Source organism: Rhincodon typus, chromosome 31, assembly GCF_021869965.1.
Source record: "Rhincodon typus isolate 14 chromosome 31, sRhiTyp1.1, whole genome shotgun sequence".
In the NCBI taxonomy this organism is placed as follows: domain Eukaryota; kingdom Metazoa; phylum Chordata; class Chondrichthyes; order Orectolobiformes; family Rhincodontidae; genus Rhincodon; species Rhincodon typus.
In genome coordinates, this window is record NC_063362.1 from 1,642,469 (window position 1) to 1,655,458 (window position 12,990).

The window sequence follows — 12,990 nt, forward strand, 5'->3', positions numbered from 1 at the left end:
CCTCCACTGCTCAGGCCCTATTCCCTCCCCACCTCCACTGCTCAGGCCCTATTCCCTCCCCACCTCCACTGCTCAGGCACTATCCCCTCCCCACCTCTACTGCTCAAGCACTGTCCCCTCCCCACCCCGACTACTCAAGCACTATCCCCTCCTCACCCCACTGCTGCTCAGGCACTATCTCCTCCTCACCCCCACTGCTGCTCAGGACCTATCCCCTCCTCACCCCCACTGCTGTACAGGTACTATCCCCTCCTCACCCCCACTGCTGCTCAGGACCTATCCCCTCCTCACCCCCACTGCTGTACAGGTACTATCCCCTCCTGCAGAAGAGGAGATGCATTAAGAGACATTCACAAGAGCACACGAATACTTTGCCTGATTTGATTGATACAGTGAGAGATGTGATTGCCCATGTGTGATACCTGGAAGAAGAATGTTCTAGGGCAAAAGGTAAGATTTAAAGGGTTCAAAATAAAGGTGAGTTCAGTGCCATCAAAGAGCTAACAGGAATTCTTTATTGAAAAATAATAAAGCATCACGTGCTGTGTGTGACTGAGATAGCTCTGAGGTGTTTGTCCCCGGAGCATCGTTTATGGCTGTATCCTTGTCCCACACACACCTTTGTTGTAAAGTTGTTAGATTGTCCTGGTTGTAACAAAAGCTGAGCGAGCTGACAGTGTGGGAGCTGGAGTGAACTGTAGCAGATGTATGAGAAGCAGTATCGCTGGGTACTAGGAGTATCACTGTGGCACATGCCAGCCATTGATTATACATGAGACAGCTGATGGAGATATTTGGCACCCAATCTTGTGGTGTGCCAGTCCTCTGTTGTGGCTTCCTCATAATGCTAACTCGGGAGCACATATCTTCAGTACTATTGCTGGAATGTTGTCAGGGCCCACAGCCTTTGCACCATAGAAAGCATCCTATCTGATGCATCACAGCCTGGTATGCAACTCCTCTGCCTAAGACCACAAGAAATTACAGGGAGTTGTGAACACAGCCCAGTCAATCACAAAAACCAGCCTTCCTTCCATTGACTCTGTCTTTCCTTGCCCCTGCCTCGGAAAAACAACCAACATAATCAAAGACTCCTCCCACCCCAGTTATACTCTTATCCTCCCTCTTCCATCAGGCAGAAGATATAAAAGTTTGAAAACACATACCAACAGATTTAAGAACAGCTTCTTTCTTGCTGTTATCAGACTTACAAACTGACCTCTTATTTATTGGAGTTGACTTCTCTCTGCACCTTCTCTGTCACTGTAAAACTATAATCTGCATTCTGCTCTAAAACCCTGATGTACTTATGTAAGGTATGATTTATCTGATAGCACACAAAACAATACTTTTCACTGTATCTCGGTAGATGTGACATTAATGTGATGCAAATTTCAAAGAACTATGTAGCTGAACCTCTAGGTTTCTTTTTTCTACAACACTACCCAGGGCCCTGCCATTAACTGTGTAAGTCCTGCCCTTGTTTGTTTTACTAAAACACAATACCTTGCATTTATTCAAATTAAACTCCATCTGCCTCTCCTCAGTCCATTGGCCCAATTGATCACAATCCCTTTATAATTTTAGATAACCTTCTTCACTGTGGACTATGTCACCAATTTTGGTGTCATCCGCAAACTTACTAACCATGTCTCCTAAATTTTCTTCCATCCTCTTGCAACTTGCCTTTCCACCTTTTAACAGCTGTGGTCCCAGCACTGACCCCTGTGTACTCTTATCTTAACATTTTGAGAGCTAACTTGTCAAATGACTTCTGGAAGTCCAAATATAAATCCAGTTCATAGGGCTATTTTTAGAGATAATTGGTGATTGAAATAACCCCACAGAGGCTGGTATCCCATTGTGGGGAGGTGATAGTGTAGTGGTATTATCGCTGGACTGTTAATCCAGAGACCCAGATAATGTTCTGGGGACCCGGGTTTGAATCCTGGCAGATGGTGGAATTTGAATTCAATAAAATATCTAGAGTTAAAAGTCTAATGATTCTTGGAAAAACCCTTCTGGTTCACTAATGCCCTTTAGGGAAGGAAACTGCCATCCTTACCTGGTCTGGCCTACATGTGACTCCAGACCCACAGCAATGTGGTTGAATCTGAACAGCTCTCTGGGCAATTAGGGATGGGGAATAAATGCTGCCTGGCCAGCGACACCGTCAACCCATGAATGAATAAAAAAAATCAACTCCCCCTTTATTTACATGTGGAGCATCCTTGACACTGATCCAGCTCCCTCAGAGCCAGCTCTCAGAGTGAACAAGTGTCTGACTCTCTTGTTTATATCTGTCAGCCAGGGCTCCCTGATTGGATCAGATTAACAGCCCCAATCAGGGAACTCACGTTCTATGAGGTTCACGTGGCTGACCTCCTTACAATCACTACATCCCCCTCCCCCTCTGAATCTGAGGACCTAGGCTAATTCTTTTTCAGAGTTAACGTTTTGGGTTGAGTGACCCTTCTTCAGAACTGCACCAGGTTTGGAAAATATATTTGTATAAGATTTGCAATGCTAATCCACAAGGATGGTGGTATTTTGTAAATATGGTGCGCATATTCACTGGACCTGAAACACTAACTCTGCTTTCTCCCCACAGATACTGCCAGACCTGCTGAGCTTCTCCAGTAATTTCTGTATTTGTTTCTGATTTCCAGCATCCATAGTTCATTTGGTCTTTTTGGTGCATGATGGCCCAACATGTTCCATTCATATTTTAGTCCTGTAGTATAAAGTTTCAGGGGCACAAGGGTCTTCCAGTGATTGGTCTCTCACATTAAGGCAAAACAATTGTTACTGCCCTGTACAAGGATTTCACAGATCTTCTTCCAGGGCTGTAGGCAATAATATGTAAAATAAACACTATTGTGGGGCAACTCAAGATCTACAGGAATAAAATTTTACCGATCAGTAGCTTTGCAAATGAAAGGATCTTTAGTCCTCATGTTCCCATGTGCCACTGACCTAATTTACTTAGGAGCAGACAAAGCTGGGCCTCTGGCCCTTGTCCCAATTATGGCTCATATTGGCACTTAAGGATCACTTCTGTCGGGCCACCAATATTTCATCCAATGTTGGTTGGGGGGTGGTGGAGCGGGGAGAAAGAGGAGCTGAACCCAGCTAATCATGCTGCTCCAGCCTCTGGCAGGAAATTCTTTTGAGCAGGGGAGTTGGGAGGATGATGTGAGCGTTCCCACATTTCCGTGTACACATTTCTCCATCACAAAAGGCCACCCACTGTATCCTGCACTCCCACCCTCCTTTCTGGACTCCAAAGTTTAGAATCTGCCTATAGTTCCAACATAATTAGACCATTCAGCCCATTGAGTCTGTCCCACCATTTGGTCATGGCTGATATGTTTCTCAACCCCATTCTCCTGCCTTCTCCCCGCAGCCTTTGATTTCCCCTTATTAATCAAGAATCTCTCTGTCTTAAATACACTCAAAGACTTGGCCTCCACAGCCCTCTGAAGCAATGAGTTTCACAGATTCACCACCCTTTAGCTGAAGAAATTCCTCCTCATCTCAGTTCCCAAGGGTCGTCCCTTCACCAGGAGGCTGTGCCCTCAGGTCCTAGTCTCTCCTACTTGTGGAAATATCTCACCACATCCACTCTATACAGGCCTTTCAGTACTCTGTACATTTCATTGAGATTCCCCTTTTATCCTTCTAACCTCTATTGAGCAGATGGGACCTGAACCCAAAGCACGCAGAGGTGACTTCAGTTTAATATTTGTCTAAAATGCAAGTATTTATGGTCTCATGGCATGTTGAGGCTTGAGGCTTAAGTCCCTAATCTTACAAATCAAGAGGTAAACTTGTCACTAACTGAATAAGACAACCTCTTGTTTTGTTTGATATCCTCTAGTCCTAACCTGATATCAACTGAGTTTCCACAGATAGACATCTAACTTCAGTTTGTATTGGTATGTTATTGCTCTGTAATTACATTCGGTACCTTGTGCACTTTGAAATTAATCTTGAATTTTACAGAAGCTGCATGATCTTGCATTGTTTGCTGCACTGACCTATCAGTATATTATTGGTTCTTGTGTGTAGATTTAATTTGCTCTACACGCTTAAAATTGCAGTGGAAAAACATATTTATTGTCAAGAATTAGCTGTATATTTAAGAATACTAAAATTCATGTTATAGTCTATTAGCTACACTCCTATGTAAAATTGCTAGTATGAGTTCAGTTAACAGGCTGACTAATCCTTTAAAGAACAATATTTTCACAAGCCCATAAGTTACATGTTAAATTGGATTTTATTTTCATCTTGTGATGATACTGATGAGGGACTTGAGGCTGTTTTCGTTAGAGAGAAGAAGGTTAAGAGGTGACTTAATAGAGACATACAAGATGATTGGAGGATTAGATAGGGTGGACAGCAAGAACCTTTTTCCTCGGATGGTGATGGCTAGCACGACGGGACATAGCTTTAAATTGAGGGATGATAGATATAGGACAGATGTCAGAGGTAGGTTCTTTACTCAGAGAGTAGTAAGGGCGTGGAATGCCCTGCCTGCAAAAGTAGTAGACTCGCCAACTTTAAGGGCATTTAAATGGTCATTGGATAAACATGTGGATGATAATGGAATAGTGTAGGTTAGATGGGCTTCTGATTGGTTTCACAGGTCGGCGCAACATCGAGGGCCGAAGGGCCTGTACTGCGCTGTAATGTTCTATGTTCTATGGTGACTCTTATTTACATTGTACCTTTAACTTAGTTAAACATCCCTTCACAAAGTGGTAGATGCAGGTACAATTATAAAACATTTGGACAGGTACATGAATAGGAAAGGTTTAGAAGGATAAAGGCCAAATGCAGACAAATGGGGCTAGTTTAGTTTGGGAAACTTGGTCAGCATGGACGACTCAGACCAAAGGGTCTGTTTCTGTGCTGCATGACTCTATGAATCTACATGAAATCAAATCAAGTCAAATTAAATCAAATCTAAACACAATGGCTACAAGAGCAGACAGAGGCTAGGAATACTGCGGCATATAACTCACCTCCTCTCTCCCAAATGCCCGGTCCATCAGCAACAAGGCACAAGTCAGGACTGTGATGGAATACTCCCCACTTGCCTGGAAGGGTGCACGTCCAACAACACTCAAGAATCTTGACACCATCAGGGCATGTTGACATCATGTTGCAGTTGTACAGGACATTGGTGAAGCCTCTTCTGGAGTACTGTTTGCAGTTCTAGTCATCCTGTTATAGGAAGGATATTATTAAACAGAAGAGTGTTCAGAAAAGATTTACCAGAATGTTGGTGGGAATGGAGGGTTTGAGATATAAAATAGACTGGAAATACTAGGAATTTTTTCACTGGAGCATACAAGGTTGAGTGGTGACCTTATTGAGGTTTATAACATGATGAGGGGCATAAATAAGGTGAATAACAAGGATCTTCCCTTGGGTGGGGATATTCAAAACTGGGGGGCATATCTTTAAGGTGAGAGGAGAAAGATTTAAAAAGGACATGAGGGCAACTTTTTTATACAGAGTGATTTGTGTGTGGAATGAATGATGGATGTAGGTACAGTTACAATGTTTAAAAGACATTTGGATAAGTTCATGAATAGGAAAGGCTTAGAGGGATGTGGGCCAAGCATAGGCAGGTGGGATTAGTTTAATTTGGGAATATGATCAGAGTGGACAACATTGTACACTTCTCCCTGTACTTCTGTAGCCTGTACTTGAGTACACGTTACAATAACACCTAAATCTAAAAATAGCATTCAATTTCTTGTCATAATTACCTGCAGATTAATCTTTTATGATCCATGTAGTAGGACACCCAGATCCCTCTGAAACCCATCACCATTTAGATACTTTTCTTGTTGAAATGGACATTTTCACTTTCTCCCACCTGTATCAACATATGGTGGAATGAATTTGGTTAAAACTTCCATTCAGCAACAGGGGTTACTGATTATCCAGGAGGGTCAGGACCACAGGACATAGCAACCTTCAGCAACAGAAAGAAAAACTGAAACCACGTATATTTAACAGCTAGATCATTAACGTCTTCATTCAGACAGAAAACCACACATCTTGTTGTTCAGATTTCTTTTTATTTTCAACTTGCCACTAAGGTGAGCTTCACAAGAAATCAGTCCAAAATCTGTGCACAACCTCTATTCAAACAAAGCAGGGGTATCACTGGAAATGTGTGACCAGATTCACTGCTTGTGTCCATCTGTTTGTTTTCACTTTCTTACTCTAAACTTCCCAAAAGATGTTTCTGAAGGAAATCCAGTTACAAACGTAAAAGAAAACATATTATTAAAAACAAACAACAGATTTGTATATGCTTATTCAACCATGGGGAATATTTCACCTTTCAGAAAGAATGGTTATCTTCAACAAGATCTCAAAGTGTGATCATGATTGAGGGTACACAGCAGCTGTTTTCAGTCAGATCTGGTTGAAAACTGGCCAACACAATGCATTAATAGCTGGGAGTGCAGTAACAGGATCAGTTTTGATGCTAGTTTACCAGCTGGTTTTGTCTTCATTGAAGTCTCTGGACAGTACTATTGAACAGGGTGTGCCACTAATGTCCCACCCAATCCCATGGTTCTGCTTCATTTGTATCAAGTTAAAATTAATGTTATTTTCACACATCTCAAGCACTAAACTGCCACCATGCGAACTAATGGTTTAAGTTAACCACCTGCAGTTCAGCAAATCCGAACGGCAATAAACCAGTGGGGACTTCTGCAAATGTTCAGTTCAACTTCACTGATATCATAGGCCTCCTGCTCCCAGGCCTCACTGGCCCTGTCATGTTTGGTCCTCCTTACCAAGATAAGCCTCAAACATTTACCTGACTGTCTCACAACATCCACCCAGCTCACTCTGCCTGCCAACTCTCCTAATGCTGGGATCACCTATTCCTGGTTCACTTCCTGATCCACCTTTCTGACTTCAATTACCGATGGCAACATAGTTTCACCAACTCCACCTCTTTGAGCTCACAAAGCCCTCCTGGTATATCCCCCTCCTCAGCCAGGCTCCCAAGGAACCAGAAGCCAGGGTGGCTGATCGATTTTCTGTAAATTGATTGACTTAATCATCACTGCCCATGAAACGATGGATAATTTCCAAAGGAATTTGGCTGGTCACCCTAGGGAAATCTCAGGTACACAGCGAGTTTGTGGTGTGGGAGCAGGGGTTCTAACTGCGTTGCTCTGTTGCAAGTATGGGTTTGATATGTGGAATGGCCTACTTCAGTGCATTACTGTTCCATGAATCTTAGACAGGAGCATGTGAGCTGCTAACAAAGTCAGCTGTTGTCAAGGTAATGACCTTGGAGGTTCAGAATGAACCTGAAGCCTGATCTTGAGCAGTAGCAAAGTCTCAAAACTGGGAATGAAGGAAAACAAAACCTGTTCGATATTTTTATTCACTGGTTTAATCTCATCTAACCCCCATCAGTCTCCTGTTAACTGCTGCACAGGCTATTTTTGTACTACTTTTACTTATATTATTGAAAATACAAAAAGAATGTTTTGAGCAGACGTTACCTATAGAAAATATATTTTATATAATTTTCTTTCAGTTTACATCTCTTTCTACTTTTCTTTCCCAGATTAAAATATGTATAAAAACTGCCTAAACTAAAATAAAGTAATTCTTTATTTATTCTTTATTATTGATGAATAGTTTGCTTTACGGTTTCTTTTAGAAAAAAAGAACGAGCCTCCAGCTGCTGGTGAGGGGTTCAAACATAGTGGGAGGTCTGGGTTTGTCAGATTCTGTAAAATGTTAACTTTCCTTACAGGCCTCCTGCCCTAGGTGAGGCAATAATAACAGGGAGAGATGGAAAACAGATGCTTACTCCCTAACAACCACTCTGCAATCACAGGGTCCACAGCCACATAAAGCACTATCTGAAGTATTGAGCTTATACAGTTAGGATGCTAGTTTATCAAGAAGATTTTACAGGAACATTGAATGGAGGCAAAGGTCACAAACAGCTTGGAAATATGAATGGGAGGTTTCAGAAAGGAGCAAAGAGGTTTCATAGAATCCCTACAGGGTGGAAGTAGACCATTCAGGCCATAAGGTCCACACCGACCCTCTGAAGACAATCCCATCCAGACCCACTCCATCCCTGTAACCCTGCATTTTCCATGGTTAATCCACCTCGCCTGCACACTACAGACAATTTAGCATGTCCAATGCACCTAACCAGCACATCTTTGGACTGTGGGAGGAAACTGGAGCACCCAGAGGAAACCCACACAGACACATGCAAACTCCACAGAGATAGCCACCTGAGGCTGGAATTGAACCCAAGTCCCTAGTGTTGTGAGGCAGCAAATGTTAACCACTGAACCACCATACCACCCAGCTCATAATGATCTGTTTGACATCTATCCTTGGCAAAGTACTGGACATTAAGGAATCTACAATAATACTCGAGCAATGAAAGAGGGTGAGGAAAAGCAAAGACACCAAGAAATCCAGAAAGTCTATTAATTCCAAAAGAAATTATTTTAAAGTCTTAAAATTGATTACACAAAAATCAGTAAAAATGAACAATGAAAGGCCATGTATTGGGAGCTCATGCGACCAATATTTGAACAGGTGACACAGGTCTGAAGAGGTCAGCTGTGGTACCCAACAGGTGAGTGCTTCACATTACATTTTATAATCAAACATTCTGACTTTCAAGAAGAAATTAATACATTCGTATGAAAATGGGGCCCTGGACAAGTACTTTGAGAGGAAAACAAACTCAAATTCATTTTGAAAGCCTCCACACTTTAAACAATTGACCTATCAAAGTGTTCGGAGGTGGGTGGAGGGGTGGAAATATTTGCTGGATTAGGTAGCAACACAAGCAATTGCCCTCACCAACCTCTCCATCAACATCACAGAGGTGTGTGTAGGCTGAATTCAGTGGATATGTTGCACCCGCTGCAAAAGCGATGTTTGGCTCGTCCTTTAATAAGTGATAATGGCTCACACCAAACTCTTTCCAGCACACACATTATTTACTGTCAGTGTTTCTAAAAGTTACTTATAAATTACAGTACTAAAGTATTTTGAGTTGTGTAGGAAATAGGTGGCTGGTAAGTACAAGCGTGGACACTGCTGCTAGCCATTTTAGTGTGAGAATATCTTCACTTGCTGGGTTATCAGCTGTCCTGCAATAACACACAGAGAAACTGCATTCAAATGAGGGAAACATTCACCCACTAAACTATCATGGGGATTTCTAGGTAATTTAAAATGCTCCCCAATAATGACAAAAAAAAACTTTTTTATTAAAAAATATTAAGGGCTGACCTGGTGAACCGGGAGCAGCTCTCTACAATGCAAAGTGTACAAAAAGTAATTCTAATCATTTACAACTAGCCATTACTAAAGAAACTAGGCCACATTCTACATTTATACATTACATGTGACATATAGCTCATTATATTTACATTAACTTTACCTCTATAATTTATTTCCTATAAACACTATGAACATATTCAACATATAAATATTTAATGCTATACATGGAAAGCTTTGAAACACTAATTAATAATTATGTCAGTCAACACATAAGATATTCAAAAAGTTAGTTCTGCTTACTGACCATAACATTTTATACAAATGGAGATGTGTACTGGTAAACAATCAGAGCTTGGTTCCTACACAATCACAGGAATCTGCTGACAGGCCAGACACTCCACCCTGTTACATATTTTGTCAGTAGTGTGGGCATAAGCTAGTCCCGTTGGCTCCTATTTGGCTGCTCCAACACTGCTCCCACTTAAACCTGTGAGTCTGCTCCCAGGCTGTTGAGTTCCTCTGGGCCATGCTTCTCTGGTGAGTTAGCGCCCACACCCTGGCGGAAACCAGAGGCAATCTCATCAAATGTCCTTCCCTTGGTCTCGGGGACTTTGAAATAGGTGAATACGAAAAACAGAACCAACAGCACGGTGAAGATGATGAAAACGTAAGGTCCGCAGAGTAACTGTTTGAAAGGGAAAAGAAATATTTTGAATGAAAACGTTCGACACTTTTTGATACAATAATCACCAGTTACTGTTTATCAGGAACAACCTCCATATCAGACAAATAACGCTAACAGTTTTCTATCTCCATGGTAACAACTGTACAAAGCAAGATGGCTATTTTGTGTTGTTCGGAATTTACCCAACTTGAAAACTCAGCTGATTTCAGACAAGGTCACATCACTCCTGCAGCTTTAATTAAACTCTTCAATTTCAGTCTCCTGTTAATAGTGCATACAGACAGCTGGAAATGCCTGAGCTTGGTAACAGCCCCTCATATGAACAGCAGTTACCATGTGGAGACTTTGGGCAGCTGGTATTATTCACTTGGCAGGTAAATGGTGTCAGTGATGGCTATGCCAGGTTGGTATTACCACTGGGTTCCTTTGTTACATTGAAGCCCATTCTGCTAGATACACTTCCTCAGAGCTCCCCTGGGGACAGTGTAAAGCCTCACAGAATGAGAGGCCTAAACTGCACAAATGCCCTCTCAGGTCAACAGGATTGAAGCCACAAGTGTTCCAAATTGCAGTGAAACAACAGTGGTTAGCTCTGCTGCCTCACAGCACCATGGACCCAGGTTTGATTGCAGCCTCGGGAGACTATCTGTGTGGAATTTACATATACTCCCCGTGTCTGCGTGGGTTTCCTCCGGGTGCTCCAGTTTCCTCCCACAGTCCAAAGATGTACAGGCTAGGTGGATTAGCCATGGGAAATTGCCCGTAGTGTCCAGGGATATGCAGGCTAGGTGGATTAGCCATGGGAAATTGCCCGTAGTGTCCAGGGATATGCAGGCTAGGTGGATTAGCCATGGGGAATACAGGGATAGTGTAGAGGTGTGGGTCTGGATGGGGATGTTCTTCAGTTGGGTGGTATGGACTCGATGGGCCGAACGGTCTGCTTCCCCACTGTTGGGATTGTATGAAAATATCATGTGTAATCAATATATTTTTGTGTTGTGTTCGGCTTCACATCACCACCTCAAACTAGCGCCAATACTCCTGAAGCCATGACCAGCTTTAGGTGGCTATTTGAGTGCCTTCTCCAGACAAGTCCAGAGTTTTGAGCATGTGTCACTGATGGAACACTTCACCCCCCAGAGTTACATCATCTGCAATTCCCTTGCCAGCGCAACCTTCACTCAAGGTTCCCTGCTGATGCTAATAACAGCAATGCACCAAAACCGAGAAGAATTTGGTGTTATTTTAACTTGTGTTTGATTAGCTCAGACAACAATCCTGTTTTTTATTTACTACAGCATTCCTTCCCCTCCCTGTCATTTGCAATTAAACAAACACAGTGCACCCACCTCGACATACTGGAAACACATGCCAACAATGAAATTTGCTGTCCAGTTACACAAACCAGAGACAGCAATAGCAGCTGGTCTTGGTCCTTGACTGAACAACTCAGCGACAATAAACCATGGGATTGGGCCAGGTCCAATCTCAAAGAAGGCCACAAAACCAAAAGTGGCAATAATGCTGATGTAGCTCATCCAAGTCAGCTGGTCCTGCACAACAACAAAATATTGCATTTTTAATATTTTATGCTCACAACAATCAAACTCTTCAAATATAAACTGGTACAAGTTCTCCCAGGTGATTTTTATTTCACATCAGGATTGATTTCTTTGTTGTGTTTCTGTGATCTCCTTCTATTGTGAGCCTTGCCAAGTGAAACCATGGAGCTGGGGCTCTGTGCAATAGCACTTCAGTTCCTGGGAACAAGGCTTTCATCAGTAATCATCCCTCTACGCACTTCCATCTGACAAACTTGGTAATGTACCAATGGATAAGTTTCACACTCAGCTGATACCAAGAATGGAGGGGTGTATTACAAGGAGAATAGATTGGGCCTGTACTCATTGGAGTACAGAAGAATGGGAGACAATACACGATTCTTAGGGGAGTTAACAGAGTCGATGTAGAGAGGTTGTTTTCCCTTGTGGCAGAGTCCTAGGCCAGGGGGTATCATCTCAGAATAAGGCAGAGATGAGGAAAAATTTCTTCCCTCAGAATGCACTGAATTTATGAAATTCAATTCTGCAGAGGGCTTTAGAGGTTGGGTCATTAAGTATATTCAAGGCTGAGACAGACAGATTTTTACTCAGGAAGGGAATCAAGGGTTATTGGGAAAAGGCAGGAGAGTGAAGTTGAGGAATTTCACATCAACCGAGATCTCATTGATTGGCAGAGCTCAGTGACCAGCTGAATGGCCTCCTGCTCCCATGTCTTATGTAAAAACTAACAATGAAAGCACAACTGTTGGCACATTCAGTTACTATGCTGGTCACGTCAACAATCCTGCTGGATTCAAAGTTTCTTTTCAAAAACCAAAATAACCTCAGAGATTCTTCACGTTTTCAATTCTCTGCAGCAGTTTCATTGGATCTCTGCCAGTGGAACCTTTTCCAGTTCATGTAAAATTAATCAACATCTGGATCCTACTTTTAGTTTCTACTTTTAGGAACATGGGAACAGAAGGAGACCATTCTGCCCCTCAAACCTGCTATTCCATTCAATAAGACCATGGTTGATTAGGTTATGGTAAGATTTGTAAAATCTGCATCTCCATTCCAATTATCACCCTGGCTCCTTAGGAGCCCCTCACCCAACATTAATCTATTTTGTTAAATTTTCAATTGATCCACAATCTCAAAATGGAAGGGGAGGACTTCCAGATTTCCACTCCCCTTGATGTGAAGAAATTCTTTAGATGTCACACTAAAGACCTTGCTCTAATTTTTAATGTAATGTCTGTTCATCACCAGACAAACAGTTTCTCTCCATCTACACTATCAAATCCTTAATGATCTGAAATGTTTCAGTTTCATTGCCATCTACTATCAATGGAATACAAGCCTAGTACATGAGTCTGTCTTTATTATCAAGTTCTTTTAGCCCTGGGATCATTCTTGTAAATACCTTCCTGAATAGTCAAAGGTCTA

General features: G+C 42.2%; 1 protein-coding gene across 1 annotated transcript in view; it reads right to left on the minus strand.

Annotated features, from left to right (window-relative positions):
* Positions 1 to 8,511: 8,511 nt before the first annotated feature.
* Positions 8,512 to 12,990, minus strand: part of LOC109917220 (solute carrier family 2, facilitated glucose transporter member 1) — a 38,336-nt gene continuing 33,857 nt past the window's right edge. Inside the window, exons 9-10 of the mRNA XM_048614855.1 lie at positions 11,350 to 11,553; positions 8,512 to 10,000 (exon numbers count right to left, since the gene is read on the minus strand). Of these exons, the coding sequence (XP_048470812.1) occupies positions 9,797 to 10,000; positions 11,350 to 11,553 (408 nt within the window). The 3' untranslated portion in view covers positions 8,512 to 9,796. The remainder of the gene's footprint in view (positions 10,001 to 11,349; positions 11,554 to 12,990) is intronic.